The sequence below is a fragment of the Osmerus eperlanus genome, chromosome 25, assembly GCF_963692335.1.
Source record: "Osmerus eperlanus chromosome 25, fOsmEpe2.1, whole genome shotgun sequence".
In the NCBI taxonomy this organism is placed as follows: domain Eukaryota; kingdom Metazoa; phylum Chordata; class Actinopteri; order Osmeriformes; family Osmeridae; genus Osmerus; species Osmerus eperlanus.
The window spans coordinates 7,351,650-7,375,152 of record NC_085042.1 but is presented as its reverse complement, the minus strand read 5'-3'; the positions used below and the strand labels follow the sequence as shown (position 1 = coordinate 7,375,152).

Sequence of the window (23,503 nt, the reverse complement as noted above, 5' to 3'; positions counted from 1 at the left end):
GTGACCACGACAACCACCTCACAGTGCAGTCTCCACAGTGCCACATCATCAACATGCAACCGATCTCTATTGGTCCCGGCTCTGTAAGAGCTTCAGAGTGGCACTCGAGCTAACGAGGGGAAGGGGGGTAAAGGAATACTGTACTTCATCATAGTGACCCACATCAACACTTACAGGGTTCAGAGTACGTGCTATTCTAGAAACAGTGAAACCAGCGGTAGAACGTGACTGTGTCATCGTCAAACAGTTAATAACTTCTTTTACAAAGCACTCGTCATTGGGTCTCAAAGCACAACTTTGTACAGGCGTGTCCAGCCACTGCTTCACAGGTACTTTTCATTGATACATGATTAGTGTGCTCTCAATATCTATACAATAGGCAGGCAAGTGATATCCAACACGCATTCTTAAATAAGACAAAGCCAATACAGATTAATGTTGCATCGTCACATAGGCCTACTCACAATTTTGGCCTGGAAAGTTATAAAACAAAAGTTACGTAATAAGACCATGATTGAAGAATAGCAATATCCAGGCTCTCTCTTTTTCTCCCCATTATCGCCTTCATCGCAGTAGTTAAGTGGAAAGAACACACAGCATCCGCACCAATACAGCATTGATCAAATAGCACCTGGTGTTGAAGGGTTGTTAGGGGCAACCTCATATCCAACATGGCTGTCAGTGTCATTAACAACAAACAGCACTGCGATTATAGGAAGGCTGTTGTCCTGGCAACATTCAACTTTAGGGAGCTAAAGGAAACCGTAGGAAAGAGGAGGCCGTTGCCGTCGAGGATTCTGGACGATGGTTCTGCCCCGAACGCACGAGGAATTTACCCTATAAAGATTTCTGCGTGCTGTGCATTCCATCACAAATATTTTGTATTGTACTTTTAGTGTTTTAGAAATGATTACAAATGATTGAACATGACAGTTTTAACAAAACACTACAACAGTAAGACGTGGGGGAAGTGAGGCGAAGAGACAAAAGGAAGATTGAAGTGAATCTGTTCAGCTAAGCATTCAGTGGTACTGTAACAATGACAAAATAAAAGCTTAAGCACGACCCAGATCAAATACTGCAAACTGATTTGTGAGCCAAAACAATCCTCTGCAGTTCCGTCCACGACACGATTCTACTGCCTGAAGATATTTACAGTGTCCCCCAAAAAAAGCATAGTTACTTGGAACTGAAACACTCAAAAATCACCACCAGTTCATGCCATTGAAACAACCATTAAAAATATAACACCAAGAAACACCGTAAACAATGCTGCTCACTTAAAGCAATACCAACGCCCCGATGCAGATTACTGACAGTCCGTTTATCACTGTATAGCATCGCTGTAAGTTCATTATTTCACGACTTGAATTCATAGTGTCTGCTGCCAGAACAAGAAGGCATTTAAGTAGCAATGTATAAAACCACACAGGGCTGCATCCTATTGTGCCGCTCATTCAGTAAACCAACGAAATATAGTTTGTACCAACAAAACCCAAAATATAAACACCACATATATGGCCACATTTTCAATATCTACTGGGATGCGTACAGTTTAGTGGTTAGAGCATTAGACTTCAGATCATGGGATCCCAGGTTCAAATCCCCCATTGTACGTCGCTTTGGATCAAAGCGTCTGCTAAATGAATCCATTACATTATCATAACACTAAAAACTGCCATTGCAATTCACACCGACTCTCCCTTTCAAAACACTTAAAAAAAAAAACATCCAGCAGATCGTACGACACCAGACAGCGCTTTCCTTTTCTATCCCCGTTACTGTGACACAGCAGAAATGGATGGAGGATGGAGGGTGCGTTATAAAGCGAGGGCGAGTCGGGTTGGAGGGTGAGGGGGGGGTGTGGTGGGGGGGGCCCTTGTAGCTGGAGCTCCAGACAATGAGGTGGTGGTGGTGGGGGGGGGGGGGGGGGGGGGTGAACTGTCCCCCGGGTGGTGGTGGTGGTCTCCTGCCCTCCTTGCCTCTCTGCTCGGGGCGCCGGGGCAGCTTAGCCCAGGTTGGTGATGTTGGCCCTGCCACCAGGGGGAGCCACGATGCGCTGGCTGCTGCGGCGTGGAACGTTGTCGTCGACTTGCGCACCTTGGCGACGAAGAGACAGAGAGGAGAGAGAGGGAGGGACAGAGGAGGGGGCAGAGAGAGAGAGAGAGAGAGAGAGAGAGAGAGAGAGAGAGAGAGAGAGAGAGAGAGAGGCTCATTAATTGTCCTTCCGAGGCACCAGGCATACATCTGGCTACGAGTGCTGAGAGGTGTCCTCACCAGACAGGCTGAACCCAGACTGGTGCAGGTTGCGGACCGGCTGGGGAGCGGCCGCCTGCTGCTGCTGCTGCTGCTTGGCGGGGGACGTCTTCACCGACGACACCGGGGTCATGGCCTTGGGGGTGCCGGTCACCTCGCACACGGGCCCGTCATACAGCCCCCGGGGCACGCCGCGGAGCTCCGTCAGCTGGGAGGGGGGGGGGGGGGGGGGGGGGGCGTCAATACGCCTCGTCTAACGTGCTAAGAATACAGGATAGGTCCCATCTCGGGGGATCGCTACCGCCATCCACACACACTGCAGTAATCATATCCCTGTTCAGGGTATGGAGACAGAGATCCACTCTGTTGACCAGGGTCGGTTCCAAATGCAATGCTGTGCCCCCCCCCCCCCATTATTTTATTATAGCCATAAGAGTTTCTATTAGAGAGCTACATACAAAATATTCCCTTGTGGAAACCAAATGCACGGCCATCCAATTCACTCTGTAGCCGAGCATGCCGTTCATCATCTATCCCGTCTGTCTTATTTAGTCTGTCTGAGGAGTAATCAGCCATCCACGAGAAAAAGAGGTTCACACACACACACACACACGCACAGCACGAGCTACAAGCGCCCTGGGAGAACGAGGTCAGGCGAAGGCCTGAGGCTGTTCGGTAATAGAAAAAAAAAACACACACACCTGTACTGCCCCCCCACCCTCCCCCCCCCACCCTCCCCCCCCCACCCCCCTTCCCCCCCCCCCCCCCCCAACCATCAAGATCAAGGAGGAGCTGGAGGGCTCTGCTCACCCGGCTGCGGGCCTTGATCCTCTTGTACACGTGGTCGGGGAAGGGCTTCCTGCTCACGTAGCGCCCACAGCCCTCGGTGGTGTGCAGGGTACCCTCCTCCAGCACCATCTTCCCCTGGCTGATCACCACCTGCGGGCCGCCACGCACCTCCATGCCCTCGAAGATGTTGTACTCCACCGCCTGGGGGGGGGGGGGGGGGATGCACAGGGGAGTATGTCAAACAGAGCTGGCCGGTACACACACTAGAGTCATGGCTGGGTTGGGCTGTAGACCCTCTACACAAAACAACACTCAGGCACTCAGCCAGATGGTCAGTCAGTCAGTCAGCCAGATGGTCAGTCAGTCAGTCAGCCAGATGGTCTGTCAGCCAGATAGTCAGTCAGCCAGTCAGTCAGTCAGATAGTCAGTCAGATAGTCAGTCAGCCAGATAGTCAGTCAGTCAGATAGTCAGCCAGCCAGCCGGCCAGTCAGTCAGATAGTCAGTCAGCCAGATAGTCAGTCAGATAGTCAGTCAGCCAGATAGTCAGTCAGATAGTCAGTCAGCCAGATAGTCAGTCAGATAGTCAGTCAGCCAGATTGTCAGTCAGCCAGATAGTCAGTCAGCCAGTCAGTCAGCCAGCCGCTGACAGCACTGCTCTATGGAAGAGACATATTCTGTGAGGGACTACGTCATTCACCCTGTAGAGTTATAGCATTAGCACTATACTACATTGCATTGTGTATTGAGTTAAGATTGCACTCGACACTGAGTGGTCTTGTGTTTGACATACTGTGCAGTGTTCTGTGGTGCATGGTACAGTGAACGAGAGGCCAAAGTGCACCAGGCCTCACCAGGTTGTGGGTCTTGGCTGAGATGACCCGGCTGGCGTCGGGGTTCCACAGCACCAGGTCGGCGTCGGAGCCCACGGCGATGCGGCCCTTGCGCGGGTACAGGTTGAAGATCTTGGCGGCGTTGGTGCTGGTCACCGCCACAAACTGGTTCTCGTCCATCTTGCCGGCCACGACGCCCTTGTCCCAGACGAGGGACAGCCTCTCCTCTGTGCCGTTGGTGCCCTCGGGGATGAGGGTGAAGTCGTCCTTGCCCACGGCGCGCTGGGAGGTGTGGAACGTGCAGTGTCCGCTCCCCGTCACCTGCAGGTCCCCGCTGAGGGGGCGGCCAGACCAACAAGAGACCGTCAGTCTCTCTGAGCTGAGCGGTTGAGCTTCGAGCGAGAAATGTGGACGCTCGTCGCCACCTGGTGGTGGATTTACGCAACAGCACTGTCGGCAGCACCTACCAGGAGAGGAGGGAGTTGAGGTAGTCAGGGGTGCTGGGGTCGGGGCTGAGGGGAGGAGAGGTGACGTAAGAGGCAGCCTTTGCCCAGTTCTTGCTCCAGTAGTGGGTGCCGTCGGTGGCCAAGCTGGCAGAGATGGGCTCTCCGTAAACCACAGCCCCTGACACAGGACAGCACACAGGACACAGGACAGTACAGACCCAGCATGTTAGGACAAAGTACCCACTGATAGAGAGACCAGTTTGTTGATCCCCAAAAAGTTCATGTGTGGACGTGTTTGCAAGTATTGCAAAAAAATTGATAAACTTTACATTTAGTACCATATACCCTTCTATATATCCTCTGGATTACAGTGCCAGAATGTAATACATACCTGTATTATTGTTATAAACACTTTTAGCTCTTTGTATTTACCCTTCTTCCTGGCCAGGGCTATGACATCAGCGGCACTCTTGCTCATCACCTTGGTGACGTAGAGGGGGCAGTTGGTCTGGTTGGCCACGGTGACTGAGCGGTTGACTGCTTCAGCCTCCACCTTCAGCACAGACACACAGCAGAGTGCTCAAAACACGGAGCTCATCAACTATTACTCTCAGTCTCTGCTGCTCCTACACAACCCTGACCCCGGCTATTTCCACTCTATTCACAATAAATAAGTAAATACAGATATTAAAAAAATGAATAAATAATGATAAGAAAATTTCATTTGAATATTTTACAGCTCCCCCCCTCCTCCACACCCTCTTAGAGCTAGAGATTGCCTCTTTCACAAAGGCAGAGCAGGGTCAGAGGTCAAACTTTCGTACCTCCTCAGGACGGCTCAGCGCATGGCCCTCAGGCCCCGTGATGCCTAGCTCCAGGATCCTACGTTGCTCCTACACACACACACACACACACACACACACACACACACACACACACACACACACACACACACACACAGACACACACAGACACACACAGACACACACACACTTTTAGAGCGCAGCTTTAGCAGTCGAGTCCGACAGGGTTTGGATAGGATGGGGTGCTGTGTTACCTCTGCGATGATGTCCCCATTCTCCGCGTGCACCTGTGCGATGGCTCCCAGGTCTCGGATGACACCAAACACCTCGTACATCTGCGGGGACAGGAAGGCAGGAAGACACACCGGTCAAAACAAAAGGCTGGCGGTCTAGACCACACTCTGGGATTAGCAGTGGTATTAGTCTCCAGCACGAGGCAGGCCTAAGCAGGCCGGAAGAGAAGGAAAACTCAATACAGAGCGTACCTGAGAGTCGGAAAGTTGGAAAACATCCTTATAAGCCAAATAGACGAGGAAAGAGTTGACACCTAAAGATAGAAAACTTATGAGCCCAAGGTGCCAATAGACAGACGAGAGGGCATTGTTAAGGAAGCAGGAAGCAGTAGTAAAAAGTATAGGAAGGAAGTCATAGGAAGGAAATAGATCATGAAAAGCGAGAATCCTATTAGAAGAGTTTTATGTACCCGCCTGACAGACTCAGAGTTGTGTGTGCGCGCTTGTGGCCATGCATGCGTGAGGGTGTGAGTGTGTGCGCATATGTACATGTGTGCTAGTGTGTATGTGTGTGTGTGTGTTCATACCATGATTCTTAACCAGGCTCTCCATCTCTTCCTGGATACCCTGGTGCCAGGAAGTGATGTCGACATGCAGAGCGTAGTCACAGCAGGTCTTGCTGTCGGCCCATTCCCGCCACTGGCTGAAAGCCGCCACCAGACTCCCACCCGGCTCTGGAACCACGTGGTCAACTACAAAACACACAGATCAGAGTCCCACACACATCCTAGCATAGGTGCAGATTTAGGGGTGGACATTAGGGACATGGCCCTACTAATGCCAAGAGACCATTGAAACATCCCCACCAATAATTAGAGTCAGAGCAGGGGTAGTGTTGGCATACAGGGTGATAAAAATATACATGCTGGCTCCAACAATGTTCAAACCAAACCTACACCCTTGTATCCGTATATCAGAATCAGAATCATGTTTATTGGCCAAGTACATTTTCACATACAAGGAATTTTTCTGGGTTTGGTTGCTCTCAATGTACTTAAACTGAAAATATGCAGTATAACACAACAGTTCAGAATAAAATGCATAAATATAATATATCATATAATAATTTAATATAATAATTTGTCAACTGTTCATATCCCAGACTATTCTTCCATTGCTTGGTAGATATTCACCACTGGTAGCAGTACGGAAACGACAGATATGCTTTATTTATCCCTGAGGACAAATTGCGGCGAAAGCACCGAGTGCACCTACTGATCATGGTGGTTCCTCCCGCCAGGGCGGCCCGGGTGCCCTGGTAGAAGTCGTCAGCTGCTACCATGCCCCGGTCGGGCATCTGGAAGCGGGTGTGCACATCGATGCCCCCGGGAATCACCATCCTCCCGTGGGCGTCGATGATCTTCACCCCGCCGGGAACAATGAGGTTCTCTCCGATCTGCCTGAGAACGAAGGGAGAGGGACCCGAAATGAGACATGAGAAGAAAGACAAGAAGACAGACAGATACTGTGATTATAGATGGATGGATGGATGGAAGGAAGGATAGATGGATGGATAGATAGAGATAAGATAAAAGTAAGTTGACATAAAGTTGATGAAAGTGTGAGACTTACTTGATGACCCCATCCTCCATGTAGATATCAGCCAGGAAAGACTGGTCATCGTTCACAATCTTCCCTCCTTTGACAAGGAGACGGTCGCTCTGTGGGAAGAAACAAGTCACACGGCTGCATGATATTCCCCCATCCCCTATCTGTGTCCAGCTAGAAAACAACAACCTCCTCTCACAGCAGTACCAATCTCTACCCCGGCGTGCTGGTTGAGTTCAGTCGGAGAGAGGCCATGAACCGCGTGTTAGAGAGCGAGCGAGCATGGATTAGTATTGGCAGGCCCGGAGCAGCTACATCATAGCAGGCCCCACAGGACACAGAGCTGGCTGCCGTTTCCATGCGAGGGGGTGGGTGTGCGGTGGCCTGGCCCACTTCTCCTTAGGCCATCCTGGGGCCCTCCGGGGGGTGAAGGGAGCTTATAAAGAAGATGGAGGTTCGAGCCAGGTCCCACAGGAGAGGAGATGCTTAGACCACGTTCCCCCAGGAGAACACTAACCTGAGAGCTTCTATACATAGATCTAATGCTAATGGACGTTGTGGACACAGGATCAATAAACTGGATGCAAGAGCTAGGGGAAATTGGCCTTTTTAATGGCATGATCTTGCTAGCAGTATTCCTAAACGGTCAAATAGCCTCTGGCTGACTTTCTGCAGGCAGCATTAAGATTTGTGGCATGACTTTGATTGTCCCATGAATTATGAGTGACTCTCATCCTTTCACCTTTGGAGTCATCATTATCCTGCGCTAGCTTTTATATTTGGAAAAACATGGTATCAGCACAAAGATTGCAGGAGGAGCGATTCCCTCCAGGAATAGGCCCTCGCTCTACCGGGAAAGTTGCTTGAAAAACTGATCATCAGTTCGGCATTTATTTCCGGTATACTGTGTGTACAGCACCGTAGGGTTTCAGTGTCGTAGTCTAGCTACTTGTTGAGAGAACAATTGCGAGGATCCACACTGCCTCATTCAGCCAAGGGAAAAGGTTCTATTAAATACCCTGATCTAAATCCTCAGTGAGGGAAAGAGAAGGTATTCCACTAGGTGTGCGTAGCCCTTGGTCGGCTAAAGCTGAATCATTTACATTTAGTCATTTAGCAGACGCTCTTATCCAGAGCGACTTACAGTAAGTACAGGGACATTCCCCCGAGGCAAGTAGGGTGAAGTGCCTTGCCCAAGGACACAACGTCAGTTGGCATGACGGGAATCGAACTGGCAACCTTCGGATTACTAGCCCGATTCCCTCACCGCTCAGCCACCTGACTCCCTGGCGAATCAGGCAGTGGTGACCGCATTGGAGGCTGTTGGGACAGGGGGGGGCTTAGTCAAGACTTTCTCCAGTTGTGAGGGAGACTTGACAGCTGCCCAGAGATTTTTTTTTAAACTGCAAAACCCCTTTAATCCCAGTACAACTATATGCTGCCTTTGAGAATCCATGTGCCACCAATGTCCATTTCTGGTTATAGCCTACCACTTATTAAACAGTAGCGTTGGGGTTTGAGCGATTTGCTTGTAGTTTCAATACACATTACTCTCTTTGCTTTAGCATTCATACTATAAAAGCTTAATGAGCGCAGTTTAGGGCAAGCTAGGGTGGATTTCCTCAAATGACCTACTTTTCAAAATAGGTTTTCGTTCTTTGGTCTACGTTGAAACCCAACTGAAAGAGTATCAGCATTCCAGCCTATGGATGTTTTATGATGACAAAAGACAGTGTTGTTCATTTTAACCATCACGATAGGGTGGATAATACAAATAATTATGAACTGAGAATAAATCTAGATAAATCTGAGCTTGAACAACACATCTACTATTAATGTACAGAAACTGCTGCACTAACCAAGCATGCTGACAAGCTAGCTCGTTCCCATTTAGAATTTCGGGCAATTAATATAATAGAACGCTCACTGGGAACTGTGCGTGCTCCAGCAATCTGACAAATTATAGCAAGGATGACTAGCATGTAATTGGAAATAATGATGGAGAAAAAGAGACCTCTATTGTCAGAAAGGTTGTCTTTTAATGCTCCGTTATTCCGCCTTTGTTGAAATGTATGGCTGCTCGCTACCTGACTGGCAGTGCCGATGGTGACTGGTGACATTGTTTTATGAGAATCCTCTTCGTAAACAGCTACAGTAATCTCCGTAACTAGCTAACAAGCCAACCGCCTGCATGTAGCTATTACAACCCTATAAACATAAGGTGCATTTAAAAAAAGCAGTACTCACTGTAATTCTGGGAATATTTTTCTTGCCCTGGTACCCCGACATTTTAGTGGCTTATTGTTGAGGGCCTCTGTTAGCAGTGCTGTCACTGTCTTCACTGATGTAAACCAATGCTAGCTGGCTAGCAATGAAAGGAATGGATGCTCGCTCAGAGATGCTTTTTAAGAACGCCCAAAGCAAAATATATCCAGTTATGACTGGCTTCAGGGTAAGGAAACGTAAAACCCGAACCTTGTCGGCGCCAAATAAATAATATCTACCTAGACTGTTACTAATGGTTTCTATAATGACAAGCTCACGTTCAAGGACTCTTCCAAGCTCTTTAAACCCAGTGTTGTGCGCCCATATGCACCCCCACCCTGAAAAGCATCCCCTCGCGGTAGCGCGCGCACAAATCACTCGAATCAAAAAGTGAAATATATCGTCTTTATATCCCAACCAGAGGGGAGACAGAGGTATCACATTGTAATTTGTTGTTAAGAGAATAGAATAGAATAACGTCGGTTATTTTTGTAAATGACTGAATGTTCTCAACGCAAATTCCTTAAAGCTCGTCATTCAAAACGTATAGTGACGAACGCGAACCTACCTTTCTTGCTCTACGACCAAGAAACGCTCTACGAATCGCATTCAGTCCTACCCCAGCTTACCAAAATACATTTATTTTGTTTAGCAGGTATTTTACATGGCTCTTCTTAACAATTTATAGGTTCGTTACTGTACGTTTTGAATGACAAGTTTTAAGAATTTTGTGTTGAGAACATCAGTCATTTTTCACAAATAACCGACGTTATTCTCTTCTATTCTCTTAAATTACAATGTGATACATCCGTCTCCCCTCCGTTTCGTTGCGATATCAAGACGAAATCTTTCACTTTTTGATTCCAGTGGTTTGCACTTTTTGATTCGAGTGGTTGTGCTCGCGCTCCCGTGAGGGGCTGGATTTCAGGGTGGGGGTGCATCTCGGCGCACAACACCGGGCTGTCACAGGGAGCAACCACAACAGTCAGCCATCGTGCATGCGCAATGCCCCACCCTGCCATCCATATCACCCTGAAGCTTGAGATAAATAATCTTACAATTGATATAATGAACAAGGCTATCATGTTCATTTGCTTAACCTACACATAAAATATTGATTTAATCGGTAATAGAATATAAATGCAGAGCAACCGTCAGATACATATGCACAGAGAAACACAAAACATTAGACAGGTCTGTGGCAAATTCCACATTTTAATGAGTTTTAGAATATGAAGAAAATAAACTGAAATGCCACAGCTTTAAGTTGTTGCTACTGGAATCATCATCATAGCTTAAATGAAGTGAGAGGGCCCTGCCCTCCATACAAACTGAAAAGCAAGCAGAGTTTGGATTTTTGGAGAAACAAAACAATTAACATGCTTACTAGTATTCAACCTTGGATAAAAGGATGAACACTCACTTTGATTAAATCTATTTAACAGCATTGTCGGTATGAAATCAACATTAAACGGTTGTCAATATCAAGCTGAAAGCATGCATGCAATGGAGCCTTAGAAAAAGGGGGGGAGGGGGGGGGGGAGGGCTCCACTTATTTAATCACAAACCCTACATCACCAAGCAGCACAGGACAGTGGGGAAAAGCATCTTCCTGTATCACTGTTATGGTTTCCATCCTCAGTCTGAGTGAGCATTCACTGAATTATCCGCTGTTAATTTGGTGCTATATAGGGATTGTGATTTTCATCTGAATTCGACAATGGTCATGGTTAAACATATATACAAAAGCATTACTTACATTGTTATCAGGTATCTCCTATAAAACGTATAAAGCGAAATGTCTAAAGTCAAAATCCCCGAAGGACACGTCAAACCAAAGTAGATTACCAAACAGGATCAGGTCACAGTTTAAGTGTTTTGACATGTCAGGTAATAAGATCAGTGTCTGCACTATAGCTTATATGAGAGGTGATGAAACTAAAAGATAGATTTGGCACTTGTCTGTAGTTGTTGTATTGTATGATTCAAAATATATGTATACTAGACACTGAAAAAACTAATGATGGTTGGTCACATAGTCCTTCTACCTGACATCTGTATCAGCAAGGGATTTTTCCATATTGGTACATTTCTAAATCTTACACAGGCTCTGAGAAAGAAAAAAGACAAAAAAGAAACAATTTATAGCTATATTCAAAAGTATTTAGAAGAGATTTAAGGAGAAAATAAATATGCTACGAGGAAAGAGCAAAACTGCAGCCTTCACATAATTCTGCATCTTTCAAACTTTCCTCTCAACAGTACACTAGCCACATTTCCTAACCCTCTGGACCCGACCTACAATGCTCCTTGATCAAAACCCATAAGGCAATGTGTCACTACATGCCAGGATGCCCAGCTTCTACCCATCTTCAGATAACTGCACTACGGCTGTAGAAGAAACTTCTTATAAAACAGCAATTGTGCAATGACATGATTCCCAGCCACTTATATCTAAGCCAATTAAAAGCTGTGCTGAAACATGATATGGGGCATATTTCAGATCAATATAAAATCATAGGATCATAGGGTCATAGGATATATCTGTGGGTGAGATATCGTGCAGCCTCCTCTTGCAAAGACTGGAGAAGGAACACTACTGCATGCAGGGGTGTCAATTAACCTGCAAAAAGTTACAAACAGAACTCTTACACACTGAATATCTCACAATCTATCCGTCAAAGGCATTACTAAAGAAACTTCAGAGATACTATGTAGATATATTTTAACTGCAGTCCAGACCATATACCTATGCATTTCTTCTGTACGAGATAAGTATGGGCAGGGCCTGTCTATTATGGCCTGCTGACACCACGACAGTTGGATGCCATAGACAGAGCTGTCTGTGACGTCCTACTCCTGTGTCAGAAAGCAGACCTAAATGCATATGAACAAATCCTCAACACAGGCCATCCAGCGAATAGGATGTGTGTGTCACAGAGCATTATGACATAAACAACAGAAGAGGATCACAAAGAGTGGGGAAGATTATCAAAGGCTGAATGGGACTGAGATAGAGGAAGTCGGGAGTGTGTTGGAAGCGGTGGAAGAGAAGGGATTTTTGTCTTTTTTTAACTATTAGTCGACGTGGGTATTTTCGACATGACTTCCAGGCACTGCTTTAGTTAGAGTTTAGAAGGAGCTGGTGGAAGGTGTGGTGAGTCTCTTCCCAATGTAGACCCTGTGGAGAGAGAACGTTAATTTAAATATGATAGCACTGCAGGCACTGTCTAAACTGTTTAAACCGCAAAAGGACTGAGGCACTCGTAATGCAGTTTCAATGGTCTTTCAAAACCTTGTAACAATCCCACATTTTGGCATGGTCTCATATGAAAACAATTACAAAACGACCAACATTAAGTTTTCTTCTTAATCATGGGACAAGCATCCTACAGATTATCCTGTACAGAGAAATGCACCTGTGTGTTGAAAGGCAACCGGTCAAAAGTCACTGCCTGCACTCACCCAAGGCCGAGGGCAAGGATGTGAGTCAGGACCAAGGAAGGGATGAACACTTTGAGGAACTCGGCAGAGAAGACGCCTCCTTTCTTCATGGCCCCGCTTTTCCTCATGCTCAGGGACACTGATCGCCGCGGGTGACGGAAGTGGAACTCCCTGGGAAAACGTCAAAACATCCACATGGTCATTATCTTCTCAAATAAATTCTGGATACACACAAGGACGGCCTTGAACCCCCCTTGGTTCCCTTTGAAATGTAATAGCTGTCAGGTTTGGGCTTGCATACTTAGGGGGAATGTTTTCGGGCCTGCTGGACCAGTCGGCCACCCAATCAGCTTCTTTGTCCATCAAGATGTCTTCCTCTCTGTCTTTCTCAGAGCCATCTTCCTCAGACTGCAAGTGTTAGAAAACAAATCACCCGCGTCAGCAGAGGTAGACTATGCCACTAGTGTGAACGGGAAAGATGGAACGACCGTAGAGTGAATGGGGCTGAATGGGGTCAGTTGGCTGAGCGGTTAGGGAATCGGGCTATTAATCAGAAGGTTGCCGGTTCGATTCTCGGCCGTGAAAAATTACATTGTGTCCTTGGGCAAGGCACTTCACCCTACTTGCCTTGGGGGAATGTCCCTGTACTTACTGTAAGTCGCTCTGGATAAGAGCGTCTGCTAAATGACTAAATGTAGATGTAGATAGAGGAGTGGAGGTTAGAATACTGCACCTGGCTTCCTCTCTGGGTGGACATCTCCACGTCAAAGGTGATCTGCCCCTCGTCCTGATCTGGGCTGGGCGGTCTGTGAGGGCTGAGGATCCGGATACAAAACAAGTTACGCTTGCATCACATTACCAGAGGACCCGGGGGTTCTTTTCTATATTTTCGTGCTCCCTACCTGTCGCAAGAGGAGCTGCTTTGGCTGGACTCGTGCTGCGCGTCCAGAAGAATCTTCTCCATGTCTCCATTGTGGATGGAAGAGGATGAAGGCACGTGCTCTAGTCCACCTGCCAGAGCCTCTTCTGCGTCCTCTTGCACCACTTCTAGGGTTTGTAGGGGCTGGCTCTCCCCCTCATTTCCATTCCCTGAGGCTGAGGAGGGTGGTGAAGGGTTTGGCTGCATAGCCGGGGATCCTGTGTTTCCATTGATCTCCAGCTCCACCCAGGATCCTGAAAAATTGATGCCAACGTCACCGTCTCGGACTGTGGTCAATCAAACAACACACGTCATCCAAGACTCGCCCTTCGGCTGTTCGTTGTTTGTTTGTATCGTTCACATTTTTTGCAATTTGCTCAGTTATACAACTAACTAACTCAAATGTCATTCTAATTTGATACAGTGCTGAAACGACGCAATGTATGCGAGGGGATGAAGTACCCATCTATCATCTATATAAAATTACTGGATCAAGTTGTTTTTATGATATTTTGTTGCATCACCAGACCCATATGAGAATGCGGGTCACAAATACTCGGGAATATAAATATGGAAGGGCCTTGAGAAAATAATCACCATCAAAACAAAAAAGCTTTAGTGCTATTAATGCATTGCATATAGCAAAAGCTAGCTCGTAGCTATGCCTTCACAAAACGAGATCGCCAGTTGCCTTTATTGTGACAAAGAAATTTGTCAAGAGAGATTATAAATACGTTGTTAAAAAGGTCGATAGATAACGTATACAAGTATATATTTGACAAATAAAAACCTGATTGCCACCTTATGGGTAGGCTATCGGATAAATGAACATTTATGAAAAGGCCATTTTTATCATTTTTGGTCGCAGACTTGTTTTGATACATTAAGCCCGCCCACAGAAAACTTGTATCGGTGGTTGGTTAAACTCCAGTCAATCAAGTACTCAAAGTAAAACCATTGAACCATCCGGGGTGACGCTATTCAACAAACCCTCCTCATCTCTGCCTAGAAGAAACTGAGGAGCTTGCGACCCGAGACAAGTTTGACAATAGCTTAAAAAAAAAACAACCATGCAAAGCCAACACGATCATGTTGCATAGGTGCAAAAGACTAAAGAGCTAATATTGGTACTTACCGATGAGGACAGGTTCCTCGTTATTGTTTTGCTGGGCGGCAGCAGTAGTAGACATGTTTGCTGCCCAAAATTTCACATTCAGCCACACGACACGCAATCGATTTTAAGCGCAGGCGCAGTTGCATGCATTGACCAACAGTTGCCCAGACACATCCCCTACCCATTCTTTAACAATCCTCATCAATGGCCTAACACTAATAAATGTCATCCATGAGTGTCTAACTAATGAAAAATGTCACCAAAAACAAAACTCATTTAATACATGTTTTATTTGCAGTCCAGTCTTAGAACGCGTATTTCTTAAGAATTTAATCTAGTTTGACAAAGGCAAAAAAGCATAGAGTACAGATTTTTTTTCGCTCTTAATATTTTCAAAAATGTTTATTCAAAAGCCCCTTGAAACAAATTAACAAAACATACAAATCCCAAAAAAATCTCAAAAATAAAAAAGTGCGTTCTGTCCCGACTCTCACGCATAAGTCAAATTCCCCTGAGCCGACCCGTCCTGGCCTGCCAGTCAGTTTAAGAAACATACTTGATTATCTTATTTCCTATACTGCAATGAGAAAGGCAATAAGGGTCTTTACATTTGGTGGTCTCTAACCAACAAATGAGCAAAGGACTGTGTAAGTGGGAAATACTAACAGTATTGGTAGGCCGTCGATAAGTGTCAGCTAAATTAAAGTTGAACTGTCGTTTGTTATTTACTGTGATTTGAGAGTGATGGTGGAATAGGGTGAGTTGGTAAACATATATATTACGAACTTTGCTCCTCTTGTTACAACAGATAAAATGTCCTTGAAACAACGTGACAATTACAGTATAGGACAGTGCCATAACTTACAATAACATCCATAGCTATGACATGCACCTGTGGCATTGCTAGTAAGTGAGATTATGAATTATTTACAATTGGCAACAAATTGTAAACAATCCTGAACTTAAATAACTAGGATACAGTGGCTCAAAAAAGAGTGCCTTGTCATTCAAGTGTCAACATAAATAACATATGTGGTATGGACCAAAATAAATCTACCCACATAATCCAAAATGCAATTAAAAGAATGCCACTGGAAACTAATACAGTACAAGTGCAGGTAATGCCAGTTTGAAATACTGTCTCCTAAGCCCTGAAACCTGACTAGAGCGAGTTACTCAACCTAATGATGTATGCAAAAACAACGTAGTACCGTTTTGTCTGGTGACACCTTTGCCCACACTGTATTTTCCATATTCCAGCAAGTGTCTCCATTCATAAAATAAACCAAACCAAATCAGCCCATAGCCCGAACACCTTTTGATTTTACGACTAAATTGAGGCAAAAGAAAATACCTTTCCGACCTTGACCACACAATGGAAACCATGTGACTCGATTCTTTATGGCAGTTCCAGTGTTCCACTAACGCAACCATAGGGAAGGGCCAACCTGGACCCTAACCAGCAGAAACAGTCACACAACTCAGCTTAGTTCCAAGTTCATTTAGAATTTCCAAATCGCTGATGATAACATTTACAGTAACTGAAATACAGAATTGTATCTTGACGTGCTCAGACAGAATACAACCCTCTGCTCCTAAGACTAGAAGCATGGTTACCCGAGAACACTCTTTTTGGACATCACATACGTGGATAGTGGTATATACAGTATGCATCAGCCCCCCATTATATGCCCACCAGAACAAACAGTGCTCACATTCAAGCAACATCTCCCACCAATCCCAGTAATACCCTGAGCGTATAACTCTGCCCCAGACCAGATAAACAGACTACAGTGATCAGACTACACTAACAGTAGACAGGACATCTAACGTTAGCAGAATTCCCATTTTAATTCATACAAAAATAAACCAACTATAAGTAATTATTCTTTGTCTTAAGTGCAGTACAAAACATAATAAAAAAAAAAAGAAAACATACAAACCCAAACCTGATTCAGAGGAGACGGGGAAATCAAAACAGAACATTTAGTTGAGTAGCCTTAAAAACCATTAAAACGAGACAGACCAGGCACATCAGTGGCACAACATGGCCGACACCGTAGCCTTTCACAGCTGGGCTCCAGCGCTTGTGCCGAGCTTTACATGGTGGCACGGGGTACGAGACTAATAGCTGGTTGTTTGCACACAAGGTTGTGCTAAAGCATGTCAGCCTACATTAAGATTGGATGACTTGAATCAGTCACTCGAGTGACCCTGTACTTACTGGTGTTACTAGTCTGCACACTGTATAAACTCCTGGTATCAGATACATAATAGTACTCAGTTTTGTGTGCGTGAGAGAGAGAGTCTATATCAATGGCAAGTGTATAACTTTATTTGAGTGGGGGGGGGGGGAGCCAACTTGGCAACCTGACAAATGCCTGGGGCAAATAAGGAGTCGACAGCTCGCTGTGTTTGTAGCAAACTTTCACCCGAGCAGAATGGCATCTTTGTGGTAGATGGAGAAATGAGATTCAGTAGAAATCCCACCCTATTTTACACGACATAAAACATGCTTGCATATAAAACAAATCATGTCGTAATGGCACCCGAAACCGTGCGATGAATGAACAGAGGGGAAACCGTAAATAAAAAAATAAATAAAAAAAAACGAAATGACTAAAGAGACAGTGTTCCCTTTTGGGATGTAGTGGGAAACAGTTGCATGGCGGCCGGGGAAGAGCGGACAACCAGAAACGAGTCCTTCTCCGGACTTAGAGGATCGGAAGAGCAAAGCTTAAGTGGGATCAGGGGATAAGACGTGGGTGGGGAGGGCGTCGCTGGACACTAGTTCAGCTTGTCCTGAAATATATAAAGGTTGTTGGTGGTGGCCACGGCGATGATGTTGTCATGGGGATGCCAGGCTGTGTGCAGGATCTTCTGGTTAAAGTCCAAGCTGTCCACACTGATCTCGTCCTTCTTGCGTTTCCCTCCCGAGCACACCTTCCTGGGCTTGAGCACCGAGCGGGGCTTGCTGCCCTCCCGACACGCCTCCAGCGTCACGTCCTGCCGGTAACCGCGATCGAACATCCGGAAGAAGTTGTTGTAGGATCCCGTCATCACGACACTGAGGAGCGAGGTGACGAGACATTTACGTTTAGTCATTTAGCAGACGCTCTTATCCAGAGCGACTTACAGTAAGTACAGGGACATTCCCCCCGAGGCAAGTAGGGTGAAGTGCCTTGCACAAGGACACAACGTCATTTTTCAGAGCCAGGAATCGAACCGGCAACCTTCTGATTAATAGCCCGATTCCCTAACCGCTCAGCCATCTGACCCCCCTTCTGACAAGAGAGCAGGTTTTAGCAAGGTAACTGCTTCTCAGTTTAGACGCGTCTATGGTACACACGGAAGTGTTCAGCATAAAACATAATACGGGGGGAACTTGCAACCATTTGATCAGCAGTGCTCTACCACTGAACAATACCCATCCCCCTAGTATTCTACACTGGATTTTATTTTTGACTTCCCCTACTTAGGAGGCTCACCAGGCAGAAAATAGGTTACACTGTGGAGAGGCGGATATTGTTTGCCGTTATGTTATCAGGGTCAAACTGATGATCTTACCTGTCGTTACCATTCCAGCAGCACTCAAACTTGTCAAAGATGCAGTCATTCTCATAGAGTGAACACAGTTTACTCCTGAGGTATTCATGGACCTGTTTGAACGTAGGAAAAGCATTTTTGTCATGTCAGCTTTGCTTGGAAATACAACATAAAAGATCCTTCACAGATTGTGACCAAGTGCTCATGTTAATTAATGTGCATCTTCCCTTCCAAAAAATAGCATCTATTGTGCTTTGGCAAAAGAAAAGTATTTAGTTGCAGCTACTTTTGCAGGTAGAAAAGTCCAGACACAGACCTGATACGTCTCTACGGGGCGGGTCTCCATGTTGAGATCCCAGATTTTGACGGACAGGTAGTCCCGGGTCATCATGTAGCGCCCGCTGTGACTGAACTTGACGTCGGAGATGGAAGAGATGATTTCCGAGAAAAACGAACGGCTGCTCGGGTCTTCAGGCTCCTCAAACACTGAGCAAAAGACAAACACACAGAACACACAGCGTGGTCACCTTCACGGGTCTCGACGACCTCTTCCCGGGTCGGCACCAGGTTCCCACAGGTACACCCGGTATTCCGAACCCCCAAAAAGGTGCTTACGTTTGGAGTGCTGGTCGCAGAGAGCCGCCGCCCTCATGTCGCACAGACGGATGGTGCCTTTGCTGCTGCTGTACACAAAGGTGTTGCACTGGTTGGGGTGGAACTCGGCTGCCGTGATCACCTCAATCAGCTCTTCCATGTTGGTCGGCTTGATGTCCACGATGTCTGAGGGGGGGCAGGAAGGTCAAGGACAAATGGATCTACTACCCTTCAGTGCTTCATCCGATCCATGTTTCACCTCGGGGGGACACGGACGAAGGATACTAAAGCTGCGATCGTTGATCTCCAAGTTCCAGAGGTTGATGCGCAGGTCGTCCGCGGACAGGTACGTCTCGAAGTCGCTGTTGACAGATATGGAGTTGATGTGGTAGGTGTGTGCGTTGGCAAACACTCGCCTGGGGCTCGCCTCCACCATCAGGTCCATCGGTTGGAACACGGGCACCTAAGAAGAACGGAGGAGAGAGTTTGCGAGGGTGTGTCACTGGAACAATCTTTGAGAGGGTGTGTGTGTGTGTGTGCCACTTGTTTGTACAGGGGTGTGAGTAATCTATTGTTTATGTACACTAAGTTCTACACACCCGTAGTGTTGTGACAGTGGTAGGATCTTTGTAGCGTCCATCTTCCTCTTTTAAGTTGTAGCCCTCTGGTCTCTTGTCTCGCTCACTAATTTTCCACAATTTAATAGTCTTATCTGCCAAAAACAAAACAATATGTACTGCAAATGCATCGTTTTGGTTATCCTTGACTTAACAGCAGAGGGGGGGGGGGGGGGGGGGATGAGCGATGCTCCACTGACCATTCGTGGACAACAGGAACTGAGAAGCGTTCTTCTGAGGTAGCCATCTGATCTTGTTGATCTTCTCTTCGATCTCAAGGCTCTTCAGGTAGTCAAACTCTGGTTCGTGGCTCTGGAAGGTGCTGTAAACATTGTATTCTCCCCGGCATTGTGGTTGGTTCTTGCTCTGTCCAATCACAACAACAACAACAACAGTTGACAGGTCACGTCATGGCAACGGAACAGTGGAAGAGCACTGGCCTGTGTTAAGTCCCCCATACTGTGTTAAGTCCCCCATACTGACCTCCATCTCCTGCTGAAAGATGACAACGCGGCCCCCCTTGTCTCCGGTGGCCAGCAGATCCCCAGAGTGGTTGAATTCAACGGTGGATATGATATCAGCTGAAACAACACAACTCTCAATGACTCTTTTGACACATAATTAAGAACATACAAAATGATGTCCAAGTGTGTTGACTGCTTTAGAAGTTGTCTAACAAATGTGGATTAAGCCACACACACGGCATCTGCATTTGGTGTGCTTCTTATAAGGTTTTAGAGGCAAGTTCGTTATAAATTGACATACTAGTCAACAATACAACACTATATGTCACTTATCAGAGACAAGGACAGAGACTGAAAAGGCTACTGTTATCCCTGAGATAGTAGGATCTCAACTCCACTTAGTACCACACACAAGACACTTCATGTATGGTAATGAACAGTTTAATTACAGACTACAGTGATTGAGTATTCTTGTTTTTTCACGTTTTCTGAAAGTTGGTATCAACAGTTGTATAGACTGTACAGATGCTTACCTTCTGCAACATCGTCATCGATTGCTCCTTTCACTTGAGAGAAGCACCACTGAACATCATTGCCTCCACCGGCTCCTGGTTCCATAGAAACAAAGTCTGTTGGTGATGAGAACATGCTAACACCAACCTAGCAGGAATTGGATCGCCCTCCTGGCTGTAATAGCAACTTCTTAGATAGCAAATGTATGTTTAAACACCGTCTAGCTAACGGTGCTAGCTAACTACTGAAACCATATTTGCGTGCATTCTTTAAAAAACTTTGGATAGTTGGCCAATATTTGCAAGCATGTTAATTTCAGTATGAAGAAAGTCATTGTCAAGTAGCTAGACTAGCTGGAACTGGAAAGTAACAGTTTGGTGGCAACTGTTCATGCGTACAAGTCATTTCAAATAAAGTATCTAGCAAGACATCTAGTTTAAATTAACATGAACAGTTTCTAGTTGCATTAAGTCAGGAATTGAATCGCATTAAGTCAGGAATTGAATCGCTAGTTCGCGGGACGCCAAAGTCTCTCCCTGTCCCAGTTAGCTCTAGCTAGTTGTGCTAGCACTAGTTTAGTCAGACCGAGCTGTAGCTGAGTTCCTTTTTGCGAGCTACATAATATAGCTACATATTACTAGCTGACATACATTATTTGTACTTAATCTGCCGCACAGTATTCAACCACAGTTCCAAATGTACCTGCCATGGTGAGAGGGATTTCGTGTCGTAGACTAAGTTGGGCCCAGGTTTCCACCCACTACCCCTAGCCGGTCTAGTACAATACAGTAGTCTTAACTGCAAGAATGCAGTGCAAAATATTGCACTGAAATGTGGCTCTTCCGAGACCCTTTTTAAACTTTACTGAGTAAGTTACTCTACTCTTCAGATCTCTAGATCACCTAACTCAGTAGCTGTCAAGCGCAACTACAGCTACACTTGCTAGGCTAGATAGGCTAGCAAAATAAATTCACCCCCCCTGCTTTAATTTTTAAAATGGCGCAACCTGATTGTCTTGCAACAACGTCTTTGCGTTGTTTGCGTCAGTGTGGAAGACATCTATTGACGCCCCAGTCCTAAATTAAAAGACCTCATTTATAGTTAAATTAACGCCAGGATTAAATAAAAAACACATTTTTTAATTAATGTGTATGTATGTATGTTGTGTATTGACTATATGTTGTGTCTGACCTCAATGGCCACTTACCTCCTGTTTTTGTGGCTACTGAAATGTCAAAAGATGTAGATCTATAGCCTACTAAACTGATTAAAATTAGAAAAGCTAACTTTTGCAAATAGTAGGCTACTGTAGCCGTCTCTCTGATCCAACTGTATAATAAGTATATGTTGACTACCTTAACCACAAGATGGCAGTAGTGTAGTGTGGATTGTTTCCAATTTCATTTTGTATGGCACACTGAAGAATTCATAAATCAGGGTGAAATACTTAAACTAGCTTCATGGTGGATCGAGAGAGAATCATGTGTGCCAAACGCCATCACAGTGTCAAATCCTGAAGACCTGAAAAGTGCTCCTCTGTCAGTCTTTCATTTGCATTTGAGTCCATTTGGAACACTCCGAGATGGTTTCTGTGCCTTTAATGTCTTTGTTAATTGTTCCCGGTTTCACTTTGGGAAAACAGAGTGTCTGGAAAATAGAGTCTGGCAGGAATTGTTTGTAAGATTGCCACTTTATAACTGCGCTGTGCAAGACGTGATCATGAATTGTTTCCTCTGCAAAACACCCGTGATTAGTTAATCTCTGGGGTTACACTGACACCAAAGTGATCATTAATACATTATTTTTCCATGTGCACATTTCACTACATACATTTGTATTAGAACATTATGTAAAATATAGAAGTGTGATTACAAGGGCAGACAATTTTACCCCAAAAATGGAGCAGCTCAAATATGGTAATTAATAAGGACATATTTTAAGGTACAGAGAAATTGGCTGGGGGCATAAAATTGAGTAGAGGTGACCTCCCTGTTACCTAACACGAGTGCAAGAGTGGACACAAAGTAATTGACACTGCAGTAAAACATGCACTTCAAATGCTACACGATATCTTCTTTCATGTAAACACATTTTTTGATTGACCTTTGACCTTGATAAAGGGAGTCAGATGGCTGAGCGGTGAGGGAGTCGGGCTAGTAATCTGAAGGTTGCCAGTTCGATTCCCAGCCGTGCCGTGACGTTGTGTCCTTGGGCAAGGCACTTCACCATACTTGCCTCGGGGGGAATGTCCCTGTACTTACTGTAAGTCGCTCTGGATAAGAGCGTCTGCTAAATGACTAAATGTAAATGTAAATAAACTTTGGGGGACAAAGATTATGTTTTACCTACCAGTTGCAACCACAAAATGCTTTGAAATAGCCACAAAAAGAATGCATCAAATTGTATTAAACTTTAAATGCATTAAATGTAATACTGTCTCACCACTTTAATCGTTGGACCTTCAGTGGTTTGCTTTTCCCAGTGATCTTAAATAACTGAGAGGGGGTTTGGAATGACCGAAGGTTTCAAAAACCTTTTCTTAAAGTGGACCTACATTAGGTCCAGTGGACCTTTTTTAGATGCCAATTCTCATTCATTTGTAAACACTTACCTCTCCCTATGGAAATGATGTGCTAAAGCATCCAATCACTTTCAGCAGTTGAGGAACCTCCTTGACATGTTCTTCAACCCAAGCTTTAGAATTTACATCTTTGAATTATCTTTGCATACTTTGAACATTTGAAGGGGTTTTCATTTTTTTTAAACCAAGTAGGTAAACATGGAAGCCACATCATTTGGAAATCATAAATTTCATTTAGCAGCTAAGTAAATTTATATAGCAAGGTCAACATTTTCAGGGGATATTCTTTATGTTTATGTGGGTAGAGGGCCCTGATAGGAGAATCTGAGGACGCATAGCTCGTAGCAGAGAATGTACATATCAGTGTGATATCACACACCAACGAATTGCTATGCTGCCAACTGGCCCAGTTAAAAGGAGGATTTACTGCTTGAAATAGTCGTCTTGGCTAAGATTGCCACTTGAAAAAGAAGTCTTCAT

The 23,503-nt window shown here is 45.4% G+C and overlaps 3 protein-coding genes across 4 annotated transcripts; all 3 read right to left on the bottom strand.

The window, feature by feature from the left end:
- Positions 1-1,937: 1,937 nt before the first annotated feature.
- On the bottom strand, positions 1,938-9,652 carry dpysl2a (dihydropyrimidinase like 2a). Its single transcript, XM_062451080.1, has 13 exons — positions 9,214-9,652; positions 6,991-7,079; positions 6,634-6,818; positions 5,946-6,110; positions 5,611-5,672; positions 5,380-5,460; positions 5,147-5,215; positions 4,755-4,875; positions 4,344-4,500; positions 3,898-4,210; positions 3,067-3,246; positions 2,278-2,464; positions 1,938-2,100 (listed from the first exon to the last, which is right to left on the bottom strand). Exons 1-13 carry the CDS (start codon positions 9,253-9,255, stop codon positions 2,009-2,011), a joined length of 1,743 nt encoding a protein of 580 aa, XP_062307064.1. The 5' UTR covers positions 9,256-9,652; the 3' UTR covers positions 1,938-2,008.
- A 765-nt stretch (positions 9,653-10,417) lies between these two features.
- On the bottom strand, positions 10,418-14,863 carry bnip3la (BCL2 interacting protein 3 like a). Its single transcript, XM_062451081.1, has 6 exons — positions 14,730-14,863; positions 13,578-13,848; positions 13,409-13,490; positions 12,977-13,083; positions 12,697-12,846; positions 10,418-12,412 (listed from the first exon to the last, which is right to left on the bottom strand). Exons 1-6 carry the CDS (start codon positions 14,782-14,784, stop codon positions 12,364-12,366), a joined length of 714 nt encoding a protein of 237 aa, XP_062307065.1. The 5' UTR covers positions 14,785-14,863; the 3' UTR covers positions 10,418-12,363.
- Positions 14,864-14,985: 122 nt separating this feature from the next.
- Positions 14,986-21,453, bottom strand: ppp2r2aa (protein phosphatase 2, regulatory subunit B, alpha a). 2 transcript variants are annotated; one of them, XM_062451395.1, is made up of 10 exons: positions 21,145-21,453; positions 20,463-20,558; positions 19,949-20,046; positions 19,666-19,831; positions 19,448-19,560; positions 19,134-19,311; positions 18,870-19,034; positions 18,571-18,740; positions 18,276-18,367; positions 14,986-17,775 (listed from the first exon to the last, which is right to left on the bottom strand). In XM_062451395.1, the coding sequence occupies exons 1-10, from the start codon at positions 21,149-21,151 to the stop codon at positions 17,496-17,498; spliced, it is 1,365 nt and encodes a 454-aa protein (XP_062307379.1). In that variant the 5' UTR covers positions 21,152-21,453; the 3' UTR covers positions 14,986-17,495. The 2 variants fall into 2 exon arrangements, with proteins under 2 accessions (XP_062307379.1, XP_062307380.1); XM_062451396.1 differs by having other exon boundaries at positions 20,463-20,537.
- Between the last annotated feature and the right edge of the window lie 2,050 nt (positions 21,454-23,503).

Excerpts from the sequence above, each read along its gene's own strand:
- dpysl2a (XM_062451080.1), bottom strand. The coding sequence starts at position 9,255 with ATGTCGGGGTACCAGGGCAAGAAAAATATTCCCAGAATTACA. Across the intron at positions 5,461-5,610 it reads TCCAACTTTCCGACTCTCAG|ATGTACGAGGTGTTTGGTGT; the intron begins GTACGCTCTGTA and ends CTGTCCCCGCAG. Across the intron at positions 3,247-3,897 it reads CAGCCAAGACCCACAACCTG|GCGGTGGAGTACAACATCTT; the intron begins GTGAGGCCTGGT and ends CCCCCCCCCCAG.
- bnip3la (XM_062451081.1), bottom strand. The coding sequence starts at position 14,784 with ATGTCTACTACTGCTGCCGCCCAGCAAAACAATAACGAGGAACCTGTC. Across the intron at positions 13,491-13,577 it reads AGCAGCTCCTCTTGCGACAG|CCCTCACAGACCGCCCAGCC; the intron begins GTAGGGAGCACG and ends CCGGATCCTCAG. Across the intron at positions 12,413-12,696 it reads ATCCTTGCCCTCGGCCTTGG|GGTCTACATTGGGAAGAGAC; the intron begins GTGAGTGCAGGC and ends CTCTCTCCACAG.
- ppp2r2aa (XM_062451395.1), bottom strand. Across the intron at positions 19,561-19,665 it reads GTTCCTGTTGTCCACGAATG|ATAAGACTATTAAATTGTGG; the intron begins GTCAGTGGAGCA and ends TGTTTTTGGCAG. Across the intron at positions 18,741-18,869 it reads CTGCGACCAGCACTCCAAAC|TGTTTGAGGAGCCTGAAGAC; the intron begins GTAAGCACCTTT and ends TCTTTTGCTCAG.